The sequence below is a fragment of the Nothobranchius furzeri genome, chromosome 10 (assembly GCF_043380555.1).
Source record: "Nothobranchius furzeri strain GRZ-AD chromosome 10, NfurGRZ-RIMD1, whole genome shotgun sequence".
NCBI lineage: Eukaryota > Metazoa > Chordata > Actinopteri > Cyprinodontiformes > Nothobranchiidae > Nothobranchius > Nothobranchius furzeri.
In genome coordinates this window covers 58,373,335-58,396,393 of record NC_091750.1, presented here as the reverse complement: position 1 = coordinate 58,396,393, position 23,059 = coordinate 58,373,335, and the positions used below count along the sequence as shown (strand labels likewise).

General features: G+C 40.9%; 1 protein-coding gene across 1 annotated transcript in view; it reads right to left on the bottom strand.

Annotated features, from left to right (window-relative positions):
• pdlim4 (PDZ and LIM domain 4) overlaps positions 1-22,552 on the bottom strand; it is a 59,061-nt gene extending 36,509 nt beyond the window's left edge. Inside the window, exons 1-2 of the mRNA XM_015961419.3 lie at positions 22,265-22,552; positions 8,171-8,322 (exon numbers count right to left, since the gene is read on the bottom strand). Coding sequence (XP_015816905.3) covers positions 8,171-8,322; positions 22,265-22,357 — 245 coding nt within the window. The 5' untranslated portion in view covers positions 22,358-22,552. The remainder of the gene's footprint in view (positions 1-8,170; positions 8,323-22,264) is intronic.
• Positions 22,553-23,059: the final 507 nt, after the last annotated feature.

Genomic DNA, 23,059 nt, shown 5'->3' with positions numbered 1-23,059 from the left:
CAGAAATCCCCTGATGCTGAACACCATTAAAATGGCTCCGAAGTAGAAATCTTAAAATGAAGTGGGTTATAAAAGTTATAAATAAGAAGAAAATACAAAGAAACATTCTAGCGCTGTACAAGACCTCGAGCTCAGAGGCATCCAGCCTACTGTAATTTTGGTTCACAGCAGACGTGCAGACTCATATATTTGACGATGAGCCGCTGCTCAAAATTACAGGTCTCCTTTTTCTTGAGACTGTTGGAAGTATTTTATGACATAGTCTTTTACTAAAGGCCGAGCACAGCTGTCCTCTAAAGTATTACTTTATAGTGAGTCAGCATGTTTTCTTCTAGTCACTCCCAGTTGATTTCACTCCAGAATCAGTGGTTGCAATTTAAAAATCCTCACTTATTTCAGGGGCCCACGAGTGAGAAGCAGTTCCAGTAAACCGAGTCCCTAGTGTCACATCTCCTGGTGTGAATAACACACCGATCTGTGAATGAGTAATACCTCAGAGGTCAAACACTACGTACTATCCAGGAAACACTCTAGAATGTGGCTACCAATTCACAAATCACTATTCCTTGAAAAACGTTCCAAGATTTTAATATAATTCTAAAGCATTTGGGTTTGTATTTTAGCTTTAAATTCTGTGCATTTATAATTCTTTGCCTATTGTGAAATCTTATTTTTTAAGTGATAGTTGCATTAAATTAAAAGATTTCACATGCACAGCTAATGATTTAGTTGCAAGAGTAACAGAAAGGAAGCATTCCTAGCCACAAATAAATTATGAGTTACTTTAAAAAAGTTGTCTTTTAACAGCTTTTTCAATACTACTCTGTATGTTTTTTTAAGATATGGTTCATCATGTTTTGAACTGACTTTATAATTTTACACCAGCCAGTAATTTTAGTTTTAAAACTGCATTTTAGGCATAGGAAACACCAAACACGCAAATGACATCACTTCGCAATCAGATTCTAATACTGATTCTAACTTGAGTTAATGTCCGTCTTACTATTTTAAATGTCGCTATGTAACACTACTCTTCTGTAACCTTCCTTTTTAAATGGATATTTGTAACTAAAAGGAACCGTCATTAGGTTATGTACTTACAAAACGGCCCACAAGAGTTTTATTTATTTTTTAAATAGCTATTTCTATTTGTCACTGATTATGTTCATAACCTTTATGAACAGGATTTCTAGGTGCAGCCAAGGTGTTGAGGGCATCCGTTTTGGTGGCCTGAGAATCAGGTCTCTGATTTTTTGCAGAATATGTGGTCCTGTTGGCTTCATCAGAACACCTTCTTCTATCCACACCTTCATCTCCTCACGCTTAGACTACTGTAACTCTCTTTTCACGTGTCTGAGCAGAGCCTCCCTGAACCGTCTACAGGTGGTTCAGAATGCTTGTGCTCAGCTTCTGACCAAGTCCTCCAAACACACCCACATCACCCCGCTTCTCCTCCAGCTTCATTGGCTGCTAGTCAGCTTCAGGGTTCATTTCAAGATCCTGGTTCTGGTCTATAGGGCCTTACATGGACAAGCACCATCTTACATTGGTGATCTTCTTAGTCCCTACACCCCCAGCAGGCCCCTGAGGTCCAGTGATCAAAGCCTACTGGTTGTGCAGCGCACCAACCTAAAGACCAAAGGTGACAGATTATTTGCTGCTGTGGCCCCCAGACTCTGGAACCCTCTCCCCCTGAGCCTGAGATCAGTGGACTCAATGGTCTCCTTCAAAAAGCAGCTGAAGACTCACTTGTTCAAGCTGGCTTTTGTATGACCTTCTTCACCACTCTCTTTATTCTGCTCTCCCCACCTATTCCACCTTCCTCAGGATCCACTGATTTCCCTCTTTCCTATTCACTCTCTTTCTTAACATTTTTTAATCACAATTGTCTATTTTTTTGTGCTCATTTTAAATATGTATTTTAACCGTTTTCTAAAATCTTTTTTATATTTTTACATTTTTTGTTTTTGTGAAGTGCCTCGTGATTTTTATCTTGAGAGGCGCTATAGAAATGATATTTTCTTCTTCTTCAACATGATCTCTGGCTTTCGCTGGAGCGGTTCGCAGCCGAGTATGAAGCAGCTGGGATGAGAATCAGCTCTTCTAATTCTGAGACCATGGTCTTGATTCAGAAAAGGGTAGAATGCCTTATCCAGGTTAGGGACGAGGTCCTGCCCCAAGTGGAGGAATTTAAGTATCTCGGCGTCTTGCTCACGAGTGAGGGAAAGCTGGAGCATGAGATCGATAGGCGGATTGGTGCTGCATCTGCAGTGATGCGGGCATTGTACCGGTCTGTCGTGGTGAAGAGAGAGCTGAGTCAGAAGGCGAAGCTCTTGATTTACCGGTCGATCTACGTTCCTACCCTCACCTGTGGTCATGAGCTTTGGGTAGTGACGGAAAGAACCAGATCGCCGAGACAAGCGACCAAAATGAGTTTTCTCCTCAGAGTGGCTGGACTCTCCCTTAGAGATAGGGTGAGAAGTTCAGTCATCTGGGAGGGGCTCGTAGTCCGCTGTCACTGCTCCTCCACATCGAGACGAGCCAGTTGAGGTGGCTCGGGCATCTGGTCAGGATGCCTCCTGGACGCCTCCCTGGTGAGGTTTTCTGCGCACGTCCAACAGGGAGGAGGCCTAAAGGTAGACCCAGGACATGTTGGAGGGACTATGTCTCTCATCTGGCCAGGGAACGCCTCGGGATTTCCACGGAAGAGCTGGCCCAAGTGGCTGGGGAGAGGGAAGTCTGGGCCTCTCTACTTAAGCTACTGTCCCCGTGACCCGACTCCGGATACGCAGAAGAAAATGGATGGATGGATGTTTCTAAGAACTCAAAGCCAAAATTTGCAGTGGAAATCCTTCCACAATCCCGTAATTTACGTTGCTTTGTGTTCTCCTACAGAGCGGCATACAAAACAGTGTTGTTTCTGTTCATTGAACGGCTCTATATTTCACACAGCTGCTCTCCCTGTCCCCTGAATGGATTAATTTACTGGATATTTTGATAAAAACTTTTTTACTGTAATTAATGTCTGTGGACACCTGATAAGTGACGTAATTGTATATCAAAACGGTTAATATGCTGACGTCTTGGCTAAGTCCTAAAAGGGCAGATTTTGTACAGACAAAACAGCAGAAAGGACAAAGCCAGTTTATTTTTTTTTCACCTTCCGCCTTCCCGGAAATTTCCCAGAAGTCCTGTAGTGAAAATGTACTTTATCTTTGTGTAATGAAGAATGAAGGGGAAATCTAACTTAGAAATTTAGACAAACTTGCCATTAGCTAAAGAATTTGCCCTGCAGATTGGTCTTGCCATGCTCCATTTTCTTATCACTGTCCAATTGTGTACAGACACAGTTTAAAAGACAAACGTAGATTCCACCCTAAGAAAAAGCTCTTTCAGTGGGTCGTGGCCAGACGGTGGCTTGCCAGGAGGAAATCTGCATTAATCATAATTTGGCACTAAGAAGTCACTAAACAAAGCATTATTTAGAAACACATTTTTCTATAGTGTGCATGCTGTTCCTCTATATTTTCTGCATGGTACAAGCCCGATTTAGCAATGTGATTTAAAGCCAAATGTGCATGCCTATCCGTCAGTCTTGTCTTAATCTCCTTCAGTCTAGCAGATTAAGCCAGTTTACACTGTAATTATTCAACTGATATACAACAGAAAGGTCACATTCCAACCAGTAGCCTTGGCCCACCTAATTTAAATGAATTATTGATGTAAGATTTAAAGATCATTAGCTAGAAAATAAAAGCAAGCCTTAACCCAGACATATACAATATTAAAATGGAATAACAGCAAGGAGGACTGATGATGCCCACATTACATCAATTAAAATAATTTTAATGATTTCTAACTTCTAATCTTTCAAAAAAAGAAACAAGCAGATGACAAGTGAAACTAAAAACAAAATAAAATATATGAACTTGTATGTCTAAAATAATGTTTGTTATAATATACTGTTACAGTTCTCTCTCACTCGTTAGACTATCCCTGTGACTAGGGTTGTCACGGTGTGAAAATTTAACCTCACGGTTATTGTGACCAAAATTACCACGGGTTTCGGTATCATCGCGGTATTTTTTTTAAACGTAATACATTTTCACACCATTAAATAAACCCTGTATGTCAGGAAATATTGTCCTCAGTTTGTGTCTAAATTTTGCCTAAAATGTGTTATTTTGTAATTATGTTTTTTATTTGTTTACATTTTTTCCCTTTAGTCTTTAAAATACTAATATTTGCCCATAACTTCTTATGTTTTGTCTGTTTGATGTCATCATTTAAAAATATTAGATCAGATGATACTCAGTACTCAAGTAGCCTTCTAATCAGATACTATTTTTTACCCTTACTTGAGTAATAAACCCTATATCAGGAAAATATTGTCCTCGGTTTGTGTTCCAGTGAGCTTTGCAGATTTGGGAAAATGTCATAAATTTATAACTATTCTCGGAGAGAGGCCAACTCTTATCTGCCCCTGGGAGCCCCGTAATGCATAGCGTCATTTCAACATGGGGGTGTCCGCGACTCGGTTTATATGCAGGTAGCGACGCTGCGGCTGCTTTATATAGCGACTCGTTGCATTCTCCCTCAACCCAAATCCTCGGATCACACATTTTAGCCAAAACGCTAATGTTAGCTTGCCTTGCGTTGACTGTAGAGTTGTGGGCGATGGTCACGCAGATGTGTCATGAGATTTGAAGCGTTGCTGCCTTTCACAGACACTTTTTCTGCACGTGCTGCAAACAGGATAGCCGTCTTCTATCAGCTGTCCCTCGGCATTCTTCAGTTATCCATAAAATGCCCATACTTCCCACTTTGTCTTCTTTGAGGGATAATAAATGCCCTGAGCGCTGCCGTCTCCTCCTTTGGCCATTATTTCAGCTTTAGCTTCAAGAAAGTTTTGGTTGTAAACAACATAGCGCGCATGTGCCGCCGGCAACTTCAGCAGATGATACAGTGGCTGGTAAGGGTCACCGCGCCTACACCGCAGCCACGGTAACACACCGTTTTTTTTTTTTAAGCAAGACGGTTATTATTATTGTCAACTTTTTTACCGGGGTTTACCGCTACACCGGTTACCGTGACAACCCTAACTGTGACTTTTTCTATAAAGTTCCCACACAGCATTGTGTTGTTTGTGTTTAGGTGTACATAAATAAATTTACTAACCCTAAGTAGAAAACAGCATAATGCTCAGCAGCTACACTTGATATTTAGATATTTAGATGGGCAGTTTTCACTGCAGACTAGGTGAGGCAGAAGAGGCTGTTGCATGCTAGAGTGCAAACTATAACAAATGCAGCACAGAGAATGGAAAACTTCAATGTTATGCATGTCGGTAGATGTGAATTTTCCCCTCATCCAGTAGGTCTTATCACTTCTTCTGGAAGCCAGTTTCATAATTTGACCCATTTTGTCAAACAGAGGAAAAACTGTTGTGTTCTGCCCTAAAAGGAGAGAACCGAAGCTCCATTTGGCAGCTGTCAATTGTAACTAAGGCCGAAATCACATTGTGTTCTTCATTTAAGAGGACAAGGTTCAGGAGGATGTCAGAATGGCGCTGCACTTTCCAGTAGTCGACCAACCCAAGTAACCATTTAATGGAAATGTGGGAAGCAACTGACATTTCAGTTTTTCCTTGGTTGCAACCTTCCAACCACTTCCACTCTCCTCTGTCATTAACTGTTTAGACTGATGATTTTCATTCCAGAAACGTATTGCTCATGCCCTCCTCTGATGTTCAAACCATGGAGACACATTAAAAGCAAAAACATCTCTTAATTTAGTTGATATTTCACTTTTTATGGTTTTGGTAGTTTGCTGGTATGGGGCATACAGATATGAGCTATCACAATGCTAGAAAAGCAACAACTTTGGAGTGAATCCCAGTGAAGTAATTGTTACTGACCATAAATCTGAGAAAAGGTTTCAAGGTCATTTCCAAGCTCGCTGGGGTCTATTACGCTACAGTAATAAATATCCACAAGTGGGAAAACATTCAAACAGCTTCCAGTCTTCCTAGGAGTAAGTGTCCAGTAAGTTCAATCCAAGGTTAGAATGTGTAATAAAACAAGAGCCACAATTCAGTTTTTGACAACGCAATTAACAAAAGACAGAGCATGGCTTGCTATGCCTTTATGGGGTCTTTAGAAGGGTTGCCAGGAGAAAGGCCCTTTTTGCATAAAATGGACAAGGCAGCATGACCGATGTTTGCAAATTTCCATCTCAACAAGCCACACAATTTCAGTAGAAAACTAAATGGATGAACAATCTGAAGTGGAGGATTTTGGTCATAAAACATAGTGTTCTACTAGACCAAAACCACAAGAGAACATGGGCCCATAGGGTTAGGGTTACTACTGTCAAACGCAGCGGTTTAGGGGTGATAATTTGGTCCTGTGTTGCCACCATGGGATCTTAACTTGGTGACCTTTACAGTCATTGAGTTCATTCTGTTATCGTTCTGTATGCCAAACATCAGGCTGTATCTTTGACAGAGGAAGCTTTATCCAAAGAGTCCTTTAACCCTCTCAGGCTCAAAATAAGTTTTGATAAAAGGACAAATAACTAAGTCCTTCAAGGGTACTTCTGAGTTAAAAAATGCTCATGAAATACGTATGTGGAATAACCAGGCAGGTAGGTTTTAACGTTGCTAATCTGCAACACCTGCCTCCAGAGGGTTAACAAGAATCAATGTGTTTACATGAGCATCAGAAAACCAAATTATTGCCCTAAATAGACTGACATCGTTTTTTATTTTATTTTATGTTAACTGCTCCGTTAAGCTGATACTGGTAACTTCTGGAAGTGACGGGACAGCAGAAGTTACAAAGTAACGTGCATAACACCATCAAACAGTAAAGTGCGTACCAAATGAGCTGTGCTGCTGCGTTTTTCTGCTTCACTCCCGTCAGCGTTTGTTAGAATGCCGACATGAAAGGACGCATGTCACCACCTACTGTACCAGCGTGGAACGAACTTTGTGAGAGTTCAGTTTACTAACATACGTGTAAACTAGGATTAAGGTTTCCAGTGTATTACTTTAGATTAGGGCTGGACGATATGGCCTAATATCAATATCACAATATATTGAGGATTTCGCCTCTAATGATAAATGGATGATAACTACAGGTATGCGCAGAAACATAAGAACAACACGGAGAACAACCGGTTCAAGCGTTGTGTCAGGGAGGCAATAGAATTAAGGAAACGGGAACATTGAAACATGAACAGAGACGAGGGGGCCTATCAGCTGTCTCGCACCTGGGATTCCCTTCTCCAAAGACCGGCCAGCGGAGGTGGGCGTGGCTGATCCGGTGGATCTGACAGATCCGGGTTGGTCGCGCCCACCAGAAGAACAGCTGATAAAGACACGTCACACAGACATCTGTAACATTTCTGAGGAAGACTGAAGACGACGGTCGAAACATGTCAAGGTAACTCGAAACACCTTCATGTCGGAAACAAAAAGAACCTCTTTTAACACACATTTATGGTTCTGAGATGATTTCATTTACTGTTCACATGACTAAACGATTACACACAAACCCCCTCACCCTCTGAAACAGGCAAACAAATGAAGACAAGATGAAAAAAATATTGGTTGTTAATATCGGCCCAATTGTATTTATCGAACCGATACCGATATGTTAAAAAATGACTAACATCGGCCGGTACCGATATTGATGCCGATATATTGTCCATCCCTAATTACTTACTCAGGAGGTCAGGCAAAAACATCATTTTAAAATTTGCAGGGAAAAAAAGGCTCCTCAAGCTTTCAAAACCGGGCATCTTTACATTTTCCAATAAATGACTCAATTCTTTTAGTTCAATAAAATGTGTTTTTGGTAAGGACACTTTAATCTCTTTTTTTAATTCTAATAAACATTAAGTAAGAAATGATACCCTTACACTCAGTCTGGAAGGTGAGGAATCAGTTTTTCCTCTAATGAAGCAATAAAAAGTAAAATATTACCTCTGTATTCTATTTGTAAAGGCCACAGTTCCAAGCTTCATTGACTTTCATGGTGCTCATAGGTGCAGTAGATAGATCAATTAAATCTGTTGTAAACCTGCCATCTTTAAACATGGCTCAACTGTGCCAGATCATGTTTTATTTAACATATTTCTCAGTGAATACAGTTTAACGTTGTCATACCTGCTGATGCTGAGCGTGAGTTGCTGGAAGCACATTTTTATCCTGTTCTGAGCATCCATGTGCGTCATGTGCTCTGTGCTGTCACCATTGATGGCCAAGATGGTGTCTCCTGGACATAGGTCGCTTAGGGCTGCCTTGCTTCCAGGTGTCACCTGTTCCATTCAAAAACACACACACACACACACACACACACACACACACACACACACACACACACACACATTCAAATCCACATAAAAGTAAAAACAAAAAAAACAAAAAAAAAGTTTGTCAACTTGAGGCAAATTGCAACAATAACAGCTCTTTAAAGTAAATTAAACCTGGTTTGAGAAGCATTTGTGGCTTTATTTATTCCACAGCCAGGACCTTGACGGTGGGACAACACTAGGTTTAACATTTAGAGACCATGAGTGGGTTTTTATGTCAGATCTACTAAAAAATAAAATCAAGAAAAAGTCAAATTGTGAGCAATGTTATGACCACCCAGCACAAGAACAAGGCTCTGAGGATGATTCTCAAGATCATCAGTAACTCCATATTTTGCATTTGACCCGTTAATCTTAACAGCTGTGATAACAGCTTCATTTGCAAGCATCTGCTCAGCATGTTTTATGTCTATGTTTTTTTTATCTGGTCTTTTAACTTTTTTTTCTTCTTTTTGGAAAATACACATCCACACTGCTTTCATTTTGCAGATTTAATGTCAGAAGGGTCAGACATTTGATGCTAACAGGAAGGCAAAAGGGTGAAAATGAGAGGGAGAAGTAGAGGGGACCAGCAGCCCAGTGGATGTGGTTCACCTTAAGACACAACGAGGAACATATGAAATCAATTTGCATGATTACAAACCCACACAAATGTCCCCAATATTCCCAGACCTGCCTCTGATGTATCTTATTTTAGCTGCTGTTGAGAAGAAAACAGAAGTAAAGCAGTCCCTGTCATTTTGCAAAAAGTAAAGCCAAACACTGTTTAAAGAAATAGGATCACGACTAGAATGACTACAGATGCAGTTGAGCCACCGTCTGAACTGCTACTTGATGTGCAATGTTCCAGAAGACACAAGTGAATACCTACACAACTACTGGCAACATGAAGGATGACCATTTTTGCACAGAAGCACTGCTCTGGCTCTTTATCTATACACAGACTTAGCATCGTCTTGTGTAGAAAAACATTGTGCATCTCTGGGGTCATCAGTTGTGAAGTAGGCAAAGTACAAGGCACTCTGGATCCTGACAGAAAAGCTAGAGAAGTGCACATATGTTGAGTGTTTACATGGATGAACATATTTCATGGCAGACATTATGACTTGCAAGAGTAAGAAAGGCAAAGATGTAGTGAGGGTTCCACTCTTGCATCTGGGCGTGAATCTGTTATCCCTTGTTCACACACCTGTGTTTCCCCTACTCTTGCAAAATAAAGTATCTGCCATAAAATAGGCCTACTGACTGAAAATGCAACTCTGAGCCTGTCTACAAGAAGGAAAACATCAAAAATACACTTTAAGAGAAATCTTACATTTCTAAGAAAAGAAACATGTGTGCTGAAAAACACCTTTTGTAGCTTACATTTGGAGCAATGCAGCAAAGAATAACAAAAATAACTGAAAAGAGAAAAAACAGACATTAACTACTGAAAACAGTGCGCTCTTTCAGCAAAACTGACTAAAAACACCCAAAATACCATTAGTTAGAAACTTTATTTGCTTTGCTGCAATAAAGACTCAAGCAGGAGGTCATTCCTGTCTAGCTTTAATCTTCATCATAGACTGTTTGTGCCAGAACAGGCATTCCTAAAGGATAATAGGATCCACTTGCCTTAGTTTTTCATTTAAGTTTTTTTTTTTAGTCTTTTGACTGACAATGCACTGCAGCATTTTAATGTCCCCCTAAAAATGATCAAATGTTTCTATTTAATCCACTGTAATAAAGAGTATAGGATGCAGGGTTACAAAAACCCTGTTTTAACTTCCAAAATCAATCTCAAATACAAGTTATAATGCTAAACACCACATTTTCTGCAGTTGGGTACAAGATACTGATTTTTTTTTTTGTGTTTCCTATCTAAGCTGGATCAACTCCAACTTTGAACTCAAAGATGTCCATGCTATTTGACCCCACGTCATGCTGCTGATAGCTGCAATAAATTGTTTTGTCTGGAACAGTAAAACCTTGTTTGTATACCACATTCTTGCATATGTAGGTAATCTAGTCCAAGGTAAATAGTGAGGGGAAAAGCCTGACTAAAGCTGAGCCCAAAAAGAAAGAAGAGGAGCTGCTTGGACAAGAGGAGCAGCCTCATCAACTGGAATGTTTTTTTCTATTTCAGCAAAGACATACAAGTTCACGCTCCATGAAGCACTAATAGCTGAATCATGTGGTTCAAATGTGGAATTCCTAATTTACAGCCTCTGACCGCCCCAGTGTCACTAATTCAGTTCCGGTAAATAAAGCGGGGAGTGTGTGTAACTGTGTATGTGACTGAGCTGCTGGGAAAGCTGCACTTGCAGACATTTGGCGTAAACAACCGCTCACCTATAATCCTGTAAATTAAAGATTGAGTCTTCACATGAGGCATAAACAACGCTTTTCTTAGAGAGGATCGAAACGGTTACTTGTTTGTCATGGCATTTGTTGACAAGATACTAACCGGAGGTTAGAATTTACTTTGCTCAGTCATCACACCCTCCCCCACACTCAGATGTGTGTGAGTGTGTGTTGGGTTTGTGCCCGTGTCTTGTCCTAGTGGAACAAAATGCATGCAAACTCAACCCACTAAATGGAATCATTCCAGACTCAGACCATGAACAGCACAGCATGAGTCTCTCTCTCTCTCTCTCTCTCTCTCTCTCTCTCTCTCTCTCTCTCTCTCTCTCTCTCTCTCTCTCTCTCTCTCTCTCTCTCTCTCTCTCTCTCTCTCTCTCTCTCTCTCTCTCTCTCTCTCTCTCTCTCTCTCTCTCTCTCTCTCTCTCTCTCTCTCACTCACACACACACACACACGCACGCACACTCACACACACACACGTAAGCTCCCACAATGGCAAAAATGACTGGACACAAAACATTTCTTCCTACAAAAAACGAACATCTATAATTTTTTTTGTGTGTGTGCTGTATTGATCTCTACAATCTGACATTTTTGCAGGTAAATCATTTAACTTGAAGAAAGCACGTCTCAAAAATTCTAATGAAACCCTTTCCAGTTGCCAAATTATTCACTGAAGTAGATCTACAAGTATCCATGACTAAAATGACAGTGTTTTGAAATTATTACATTTATTTGGGTGAAAAGGATGATTTTTGTAGGGAAACATGTTGAGATCTTTAGTGTCAGATGTTATGGGTTTACAAATCACAGAATATTAATTTATTGTCAAAATTTGATTAGCAACAAATTTGCTCATCCATGCAAATGTTTTGGTAAATATGTGAAGAATGTGAACGTAACTTTATAAATAAATAAGGTTTATTTTTACATTTAAATTGCTATGATATGAAATAAAAAGAGTGGATCAGTATGTTTTAAATGCAGAGTTTGGAATAATACAATTAAATGTAAAGTGCATTTTTTTTATTTAAATCTGCTCTAACAAGTTTGGAAAACTTTCTATCCCTCTAAACAACATTCTAACAGTATAGCAGAGATGATAAACATTAATAAAGTAGTTCCCTCATTTGTCTAAAAACCCCTGCCATTGCACGTTTTGGGCCGAAAGCATCTATTGGACCATCCGGTTGTCGGTCTTGCCGAACCACTGCACTTCCCTGGGTCCTCTCTTCTGTACGCACTCACGCATTTAGCAACAGAACAACACTGGTGTGAGAGGTTCTCCGCTCAGTAATATCAGAGAAGGACAAACAGTTGGCTGCTACCACTTCAACTTTGGGAAAAACTACCACAGTCCCAAACAGAAAAACACCATTTGAAGTCACAGACAAAAAAAAAAAAACAACGTTTGGGCCTTGAAAATGGCGACTGGTGTTTTGCGCTATCTCATTTCGGCCGGTATCATTGGTGTCCGGTTTCAGAAGCATGTTGGGGAATATATCCGAGGGTGGGGTCAGTTGCGTTCAAAGCCTAGCTTGTTCTGTAAATATTAAATATTAAATAATTGTTATAACAGCTTTAAACTTACAAATAAAATGAACAAAGTAACGAAGTAAAAGACAAAATACCAGGAAATGAGTCAAGATGTCGTCAATGGAATAATTTGTTATATTGTATATTTTTAAAAAGTTGTTCATTTCTAAAATGATTCTATTGCCAAATTTTTTTTTTTGTGTGTTTGAGAGATTGCTTCTCTAAAGACTTCCACATGGATTTAGATCATCAGTCGTTTCTGGTTAATTTAACTTTTTATTTATTTATTTACCTTTTATTAACCAGACAAGTTGATTGAGAACTCATTCTCATTTAGGACAATAATCTGGCCAAGAGGAAGCAGCAACAGACACATAGTTTGCTTTACGCCAAAGAAGTTGAACATAAAGACAAAGGACTGTTCTCAAATATAATATGCACAAGCAATCAAAACAGACATAAAGTAATCTTTAAGTACTCAGAAGCACATTGATCAGAAATTATTGACTGCAATGAATTATTGAAGGTAGGTAATGGAATGTATGTAGAGAGCTTTAGTGATTTTTGCAACTGATTCCAGTCGTTGGAAGCAGCAAACTGGAATGAGGAGCGGCCAAAGGAGGTGCGAGCTTTGGGAATAACCTTAGTGATTAAGTAGTGATTAAGTTACTAGAACGTAAATTACACTTGTTTTTGGAAGAGATGAGTGATGCAATGATGGCGTTCTACCGATGACCGTTTTGTTTATAAATTGATACTAATGTAACATCCTGCAGAATGGATTGATGGCCAGTTAATAAGTGACAAACTAAAACCTTCCCATGTTTCTTTATATATGTTAAAAATAAGCATGTATGCTAAAAAACCTTTATGATTTAGGACAAGACAAGACGTTTTTAACAGTTTATTCAGTTGAGATACATCTTCTACATAAAATAATCCACATAACACCAAGGGAAAGGTATGGTAAAGTATGCCTTTTTCAATGTTGATCCCATAAATGAATCCCATAGAGACTATTTTTGATGGGTGGAAACGTTGAGTCGCACATCTTAGCAACAGATTCCTGGCAAATCAAAAAGCCTTTTGTTTGCTTGTTTGACATGCGATAGGAACCATGGTTATGACCTTGGTGACACACTGAATACATAGCCTTGGGGGCGAGGTTCCGAATGGTGTGTGTTAATCACACTTGAACAAAGAGGCTCAATCTGCCAAGAGTAGTACCATTGTGGAGGATGATTAAACACAAGGAGCTATATAACAAGCAGTCTTGTACATTCAACATATTACACAGGAATATTAGTCATCAATGGGTGTAAGGTCCTTCTAAAAAAATGTGCATATTGTAATGAAGTTAATTATTTTCTGTAATGTACTGATAAACATTAGACTTTCATATATATCAGATTCATTACATGCAACTGAAGTAGTTCAAGCCTTTTATTGTTTCTAATATTGATGATTTTGGCATACAGCTCATGAAAACCCAACATTCCCATCTCAAAAATTTTGCATATTTCATCCAACCAATAAAAGAAAAGTGTTTTTAATATAAAAAAAATTCTACCTTCAAATAATTATGTTCAGTTATGCAAGCAATACTTGGTCGGGAATCCTTTTGCAGAAATGACTGCTTCAATGTGGCGTGGCATGGAGGCAATCAGCCTGTGGCACTGCTGAGGTGTTATGGAGGCCCAGGATGCTTTGATAGCAGCCTTAAGCTCATCCAGAGTGTTGGGTCTTGCGTCTCTCAACGTTCTCTTGCACCTTGATTTCCGAATGACATGCAAAATTTGCTTTCATCCGAAAAAAGTTCTTTGGACCACTGAGCAACAGTCCAGTGCTGCTTTTCTGTAGCCCCGGTCAGGCGCTTCCACCGCTGTTTCTAGTTGAAAAGTGGGTTGACCTGGGGATTGCGGAACCTGTAGCCCATTTCCTGCTCACGCCTGTACACGGTGGCTCTGGATGTTTCTACTCCAGACTCAGTCTACTGCTTCCGCAGGTCCCCCAAGGTCTGGAATCTGTCCTTCTCCTCAATCTTCCTCAGGGTCCGGTCACCTCTTCTCATTGTAAAGCATTTTCTGCCACACCTTTTCCTTCCCACAGACTTCCCACTGAGGTGCCTTGATACAGCACTCTGGGAACCACCTATTCATTCAGAAATTTCTTTCTGTGTCTTACCCTCTTGCTTGAGGGTGTCAATGATGGCCTTCTGGACAGCAGTCAGGTCGGCAGCCTTACCCATGATTGCGGTTTTGAGTAATGAACCAGGCTGGGAGTTTTTAAAAGCCTCAGGAATCTTTTGCAGGTGTTTAGAGTTAATTAGTTGATTCAGATGATTAGGTTAATAGCTCGTTTAGAGAACCTTTTTATGACATGCAAATTTTTTGAGATAGGAATTTTGGGTTTTCATGAGCTGTATGCCAAAATCTTCAATATTAGAAACAATAAAAGGCTTGAACTACTTCAGTTGTGTGTAATGAATCTAATATTTATGAAAGTGTAATGTTTATCATTACATTACAGACAATAATGAACTTTATCACAATATGCTAATTTTTTAGAAGGACCTGTATAGTATTCATTGTAAAGTATTGATTTGGAACAGTTTTAACATAATCTGTTATCGTAAAAGATTTACAGTTTTCCTTTTTCACCAGTTTTGGCTAAGGGCCTTATCAAGAGTATCAAGAAACGTCATTTCATGGTACTGCCTTCATATCTGAATTTAGTAACAAACTTAGCTTGATGTAACAGATCTGAGAAGGCCAAACTCATTGGCAACTCAAGGACTTATCATTGTTCTCATTTTGAGAAAAACTCCACGTCTTCAATGGCAACTAAGTGGTTCTTTGAAAGCACCTCTTCTGTTATCGTTCCCTTCCATTGTTGTTTAGATGTAACACTTGCATCTCTATCTTAAAGCTGACAAGCAGCCGTGTGGAATCTAAACTCAATATTACAGCAAGCAAGAAACAAGTTACGTGGTTTTGGGTCATATGTCCCATCTTTGCTATGTGGCAGAGATGGAGAGACTTCTGAGAGATTAAAGAGTGCAAAGGGCATTGGGTTTAGTTGATGTGTAACCACAAAAGCATGCAAGGTTGTTTTTGTTGTTAAGTCTTGTTCTGCTATTATAGGCCTTTCAAAGGTCATGAAAAACATAAACTTTGCAGAACAAAAGGTCAAATTAAAGACCCAAAACAGTCATGTTCACTTTATTTTAATATTATAAAGTGTGCCTGAACCTGAGTACCAGAGACCTGACCCGGGACCCCTCACAGGTTCAGATCAAAGCTTAAATTCAGTCAACACCAGGGTCTGCTCTTGCTGTGGGTTTGGGGGCTGTTTGGCATTATGCTTAATACCCAAAGGCATCCGAGCGGGCAGTTATCAGATGCTGTGTGTGTGTGTGTGTGCGTGGGGGGGGGGGGGGGGGGGTTTCAAAGCTGACTCTAAAAAAGTTGTATTTGTCATCTGTCATTGTGACAGCCAGTGGAGGTAAATGCTGTAGCATCCATGCTGTTTCAATCAGCGAGAGAAAAAACAGAGAACTTGGTTGTATTCTTTGTTTTACTTTACTGGCATAAAAGATGAAACAACTCTAACAACCAAACACAAGGAGAGACAGCTGTTAATGTTAGAAAGTATTAAGGAAAACAACTAATGTATTGTGGTTAATTTGTTATAATCAATCAGCTATCAAATTGATGTCAATGAGGCTGTTTATAAATAGGTTTGGATTCTGCTTTGAATTTCTCTGCATTGGAGAAAATTTTAAGGGTCAACTTGATTCAGTAATTCCTGGGTAGTTCCCCTTTGTACCTTTTTGTGATTTTAGAGAAACTTTTAGATACTTTAAGACTTCTCAAAGTGTTTTTATTCATACTATTAAAAAACAAAGAATAAAAAAAATCTGCAGAGCAAATGGAATATAGTTTGTTGGAATAAATTCATAAATTAAGTATATCTTGGAGGACAATGTAATCATTTATGCTCTCAGCCTGTTTTATTTTCTTTTCTTTTTGACATGTAGGGCAGTTGTGAACTGATCCTTATCTCCAGCGGTTAAGTTACTCCCAAGAGAGTGTGAGCATGAGGGAGGGAGTGTGTGACTGTGTTTGTGTATGACTGTATATGTCAGGTGGGGCCTTTGACTCCTCCCCTCTCCTGGAACTTCTCTTGATGATATAGATCTTTGTCCCCCCTCCCCCTGCCACACCTGGTGTGAGGGGTTGTGCCATGGTCTGCCTGAGTGTTCGTGGCAACCGGGTCTGGGGGTTTAAGATTTTGGCATCTGCCTGATAGATCCCGGTGGCTGCCTGGTGGGGTCTGGGTCCCTGGGCTCTGCTGGGTCCCCGGCGGGTGTGGTCGCCCCTGGGTCCCGGGTCGCTGGGTCCCGGGCTCGGCCGGCTAGGGGGTGGGAGGCTGCGGGCGGGCCTGTGGGCTTGCCGCTGATGTCTCCCGGGACTCTGCCGGCTGCTGGTTGTGGCCCCCCGGGGCGATCCTCTGTGCCTCTCGAGGGGGGCGGGGGCCTTCCTGGTTGCAGTCTCCTTGGGGTTCCTGTGTTCTGGGGCAGCGCCTGGATCTCTGGGACTTGGAGCTCCCCCCGTCTCCTGCACATCTTTGGGGGGCGGATCTGTGGTCCCTCACACTCTCTGTTGGACGCTCCTATAGAGAAACCTTAAATAAACAAGCACGTGTACACATACAGGTGCTCACATGGTGCTCTCAAAATTATGGGCTTGGGCATGTTAAACACAGGTCTTAAGACTATGGTGGGCACTTAATGCACTGTGATTTATTATCGTGATTCTTCAGTTAAGCAATGTTGATTATATATTTTTTTCATCAAGTTGACGCAGTGATAGCTAGATCTTGTTGTATTGTTGTTGTGTCCTTTTGGTTTTTTTTTTTTGTCTTTTTCTGCAGGTCTAGAAGCAGACTCTTGTTCATTGTTTATTTTTGTGGAACCCCCCCCCCCCTCCCCACCTTTTCTTTTCCTTTCTCTTTCACCTCTGTCTCCGTGTCTGGTCGGAATTACAAAGCATTCAACAACAATGACAATAAAGTTTTAGAAAAAAAAATGTTACTCCCAAGACAAGTCGCCATGTCCATCAGTGAGCCTCACATAGAGTCAAACAAGATGGACAACAAGTCTCACACACTCAACACTAATCCAAATTCAGCATAGGCAGTAAACCCAATGCCCAAGTCTTTGGTCTGTGTGATGCAACCAGAGTACTCAGGGAAAATTCACATATGCATGGAGAGAACATGCAAACTCTGCAAAGACCTAAGCTCGGTGTTGAACCAACATCACTCTTGATGTAGGTCAACAGTACAACCAACTGTTCAACTATGAAACCTTGGTCAAACTATCAGATTGCCCCTCAAAAACTCTTAAAAGACTATAACTATTAAATATATACTCGATAGAAAACTACTGAGACGAATTTTATCAATGGTCACATAAAGCAAAGACACTCGCATTTTGTGAAACTCTAATGTTCGGTGGTTTTATCTGATAAGAAGTCAACAAATACAGCCTGTAATGTGTAGTAGTAGTAGAAGAACTTGCATCACACCATGCATCAGTGAAGGCAACCATACTTCATCTACTATCCCATTCTACTACATTACAGTATTCTCATTTTTATTCTCAAGCCCTGTTTAAAATATTGAGTTTTCAAATCATGTTGTTGAACAGCCTACATAATGAAAAGTATCTCAGTATGAATAGGGGAAACATTGTGGTTTGCCTTTAAAAAGACCCTTAAACAAAGTTTTCTTCGTTTCTGAAGCCTTTATTTTTCCCCAAAACATACAGGGTAATAAATCCCATACATCAACAAAACCGACAAAAGTTGTTAGAAGCCAGAGAGACAACTCTGACAGAACTCCATTACTGTACAAGTTTGGCTGGCAGTCTTTAAAAAGCAGATGTAAAACAAAACAAAACAAAAACGCTTTCATGTCACGTCTCTTTCACTGCTCAACATGAGACATGAGGGGGTTTAGTATAAACAGACTGGCTCCAGCCTCTGAAATGTCAAATGTGTACAAAACCAAACAAAGTCATCACCATGTGGTTGGACAAATTGAGATGGACATTTTAGACACATAAGAATCTGACATCAGAATCAGAATCAGAAAAAAGCGCTCCAGCGACCCAGAGCATAGGAACTTGACTCCGCAGTACAGCCTGACCAAGGTTACACACACACACGTAGACAGGACAGATACAGGCAGACCACGAGAGCAGCCATAACGGCGCTCACTTCAATTAGATGAAAGGGGATTACATGAGGATAAATTGGCGGAGTGAATAAAGGCATACCAGAGTTACTCCCGGTAAGGCGTAGCTTTACTATGCAAAAAAACGCCTCAAACATATAAGCACGAACATCAACAGTTCACAACATGAGACACCGAGAGCAAGGGGGGGGGGGATCCTGGATCCTGTTTCCCCTGCGAGAGCAGCCCTGTATGGCGCTCATCCACTGTAGCCACAAGTGGGAGGGTGATCTTGGGAGGAGCGCAGAGCACATTGACACCTGCAGGTTGATGACCTCGCCAGGCTGAAGTCCACCAATCGGGGGGGGTGGGGGGTGGGGGGGTCGGGTTTTCACAGCATCTGTCTGCATTCCTTCATGGGGGTTTGTTGTTGGCATTCACAAGGCTGCCAGAGTCGTCAGATTCGGACAACAAGTCTTTGTTTGGGTAAGGCAGAGATAATTTTCCTCTCTGCCTTCAAGTCTGTAACTGATCATTCAAGTCCTCCAGTGAAGCCAATTCAGGTTTTAAAGATCTCCACACCGTCCGGTGACCCTCTCCGAGATGACATCCATTTTGCGCACTAATACCGGTAACACAGCTAGAACGCTGTCCAGCTTACGATTCACCTCGAGTAACATCCCAGTCTGTACTGTCCAAACACGAACGGTGCTTTCCGTGGGTGCGGATCGCCCTCCAATCGCTCCCATCTTCCCAAATTTCCAGAAAACTAGATATCCTCCCACTCCAATCAGAGGAAATCCAGTGATAATCAGGCCAAACATCCACACATCTTCGACGTCCTCAATGGACAACTGGGAGAGGCATACGATCCTCCATTCTTTCCAGGAATCGAGCATATACCCCGCCGGGTGTGTCCCTTGCGGGCAAGTGGGAGCCCCCTGCTCCGTTCTCATTGTTGAAAAAATCTTTTCAATCGCGTTGAATGACCAATTAATTAAATCCATTTCTAAAAAATAGGGTTTTTCATTAGAAGTGCAGAGAGGCAGACAGGACAAAGAGCCTTGGGAAAAAAAGATAAAGGAGCAAAAAGGGAAGCGTCTGTACTCTGCGAGTGTAATCAAATTAGCATGTGCATGAATATGCAACAAAAAAGTAAAAAATACACTTGAGACTTTCCAGACTTCCATTTACCAGAGTCCAACATCCTGTAAAACACCGAGGGTGTTAGAGGGCATGCTGGACAGGGCACTAATCGTTATTTACCCAACACTCACATATGAATTCCTGTCCAATGGACAACGGTTAGCCAGTTGGCAAAGAGGACAAGAATCCTGTGTCACCTTCTGTCTGGACGTTAGTGTGACACTGACACACCATATCTGCCATATTCAACACTTCCAATCCAAATGCTTCTCCTGTTATGTCAGGGGTTTCATTTCTTCATGCTTCCATGCCTCTAAATCTCCCATTCACACACACAGACAATTAACAACCTGACCTACTGCACACACACACACTGTCAGGACAAATGTCTCCAGAGCCAAACAGACTCACCATTAACTGGCGTAGGTTCTAATGACCTGGCAGGGGACTAATGGGCCTATTCAGGAACGTTAACACCTTAAGTAAGAAACCAGCTGCTGCCATCACAACTTGTTTGCTGGTATTTACAACTCTCCTCTGCCCTGCTTCTTGGTATTTATGTGAAAAACCAATAAAAAGGGGTCTTTAACTGAGAACTAAAGGTATATCTTGAACTAAACGTATATCTAGAACTAAAGGTATATCTTGAACTAAAGATATATCTAGAACTAAAGGTGTATCTAGAACTAAAGGTGTATCTAGAACTAAACATATATCTTGAACTAATCGTATATCATGAACTAAAGGTATATCTAGAACTAAAGGTATATCTTGAACTAAAGGTATATCTTGAACTGAAGGTATATCTAGAACTAAAGGTATATCTAGAACTAAAGGCATATCTAGAACTAAAGCATATATCTAGAACTACAAAAGAATTAATCATCAAGTTTAAAACTCAACACAAACAAAAAATGTCAACATTTGTTCTAAAGGGTGCTTAAGTGCACTAATAAGCTATGCTGAAAACTATTTCTCAGTAAATATATTGTGTTGCTATTCAGTACATTTGAACTATTCTGTCATTTGGGTTCTTGAACTCAAAATGTTTTAGATTTGTTGCCAACACCTGCTCTGGTGTCTGATATGACACTTTTTGCTAAATACGCCTGGGTCCCAACAGCTGCTTCCTTGTCTACTCTTCAATCCAAGAGTTTCCAATCAATAATGAGAAAGAATCTGGTCTCCACTGTCATCTTTGCTGTGTAACTGTCTGTGAAGTGTAAACTGTAATCAGTCACACTGGCATCATGACTACATTTTGCAATACTCAACATGCTAAATAGTCTCCTGTGCACGCTACGCTTTCCATGCTGGCATTCTTGCAAAAATTAAACTGGTGGGAAACTATGTGATTGATTCCACTGAAACCAAAACGTGTGTGAAATGCCCGAAGCTGAACTTTGCAGCAATATGTCACAGTTTCTCCAAAAATAAACAAGAATCAAGCAACAACGTTGTCATGCTCCCCCCACTCCTGTCCAAAGGAGGCGTTCACTGATGCTACGCATGTCTAGCTTCTGGACATTGGGCAGCCTTTAACTGTGATTTAGGGAGTTACAGGTGCCAAGTTTGCAAGTGAACCTTGCTAATGTGAGAACGATGAAACCGGCTGGTGCAGCTCTGTGGAGGCTTTTGCACACCCTGAGTCAAAATGGCAACATCACAGCATCTTCCCCCTTTCTTTTTCTGGGAGGGGGGTTATCTTTAAAAGAGAGCATTGACGGGGGTTCTTTCAAGCATGTTAACGTCGCCTGTAAATGTAAAAATTACACTTTTTGGTTTGGAGTGAGCCCCTGCGGTTTAACCGTTGTTTTTGGGGCCAGCGATGCAGCTGAGGACAACACCTGGAATCCTTCAGCAGCACCAGCGACCTCTGATGAAAAACAAATGTCAACGCTACCCCCCCCCCCCCCCCCCCCTGCAGCACCAGGCTGTGTTTTCTCTGGCTGGGATGAAATAATGGCTACTGCCAGATCCACTGACTCTTGACCCATTTTTGTACGGGTCAGGGAAGGTCATGAGATTTTGTGGGAACTCCAATAATATTTGCCAGGAAAAATTAGTAATGATGAATTAACACACATGATCATATATAATGATCATAATGATGTTTTCACACATGAAATCACTTTGAGAGTTCCAAATTAACTTCCTATTATTATTATTATTGAAAAATGTTGTCAAATCACATTTGTATAAAATTCCACAATTTTAAGATTAAAATCCTACACTTTTTGCATTTACTTTAATTTATGATGTATTTAAAATAATTTACAATTAAATGAATTAAATAAAATTTTATGTAAACATATCTAAACATATTTATTCATGTTTTTCTTTTTTTAATTATTATTTTTTTTTTTTTGTAAAGTTTTTAACTGATGCTGTAAAGTTTCATGGCTCCACAGCGCTGAAACGTCACCTGCCAGTAAATAGACGGCACCACTGTGCGTTTTCGGAGCGCTTCTCGTGTTATTACGCTGTTGTCATTAATATACAGTTTTGACTTCCCAAATGAGGTTCATCAAGACAAACTGGGGCTGCCAAGGTAATGCTGACGTATTTTATTCATTTTTTTTACCGCACAGCAGAATGAATGGATTGGGGGAAGCCGCTACCTACCCTGGAGATGGTTAACGGTGTGCTGAAGTCCCGTCCTCCCACCAGTCGGAAGCCCCACGGAGAGGGTCCTCTCAGAGTCACGGTCTGCGGCATGATCGGTAAGTGGACAGAAAACACGCAAATGAGACGCAAACAGGAAAAAGGTCCGCTGTTCCAGAGGGTTAGAGGGGGTGGACGTTTACTAGTCTGGATCCTCCTCCCGGGGTTGCTGCTGGGCAACGCGGTCCCGTCTCTGAAAACGCTGCTCCTCTCCGCTTGGTTCAAGTTTAAGTAACTGAGCAGTCTCTGACGTCGGAGGACGGGATGATCCGCCCGCCTTCAGAGGGGGGAGCTCGGTTAGCCAGTAGCGGTTCAGGATATTATTGGTTTAAAACGTTGGTTTTAGCCTTTTACCACCTGCGTGTATTATCAGTTCCACGTGCGTAGTACCCACACTTACATGCGACAGGAACAATTTTCTGCAAGTCATCGACCTTCTGGGGCACCTGTTCCAGGTGCTTGACTGGATAAAATCTGCTCTAACACGCGCAAGGTGCTTTTTCGCGCTCACGGATAGTTTAAAACATGCGCGGAGGGCTTTTTTTTTAGCGTCAGTGGATGGGAACTTATCCTCTTTCACGGATGTTGAATATCTACTCGTGATTGTGCGTGCTCAAGCGAGACCTTATTGACATAAAATTGAGTCCATAATCTTGCTGTTAGCTAGTCTGGGGCAAGATGTCCAAATATCAGGAAAAATGACTTCAAAACCTGCTGTCTGAAGCAGGGGGGCTGCCAGAGATTTTGGGCCCCATG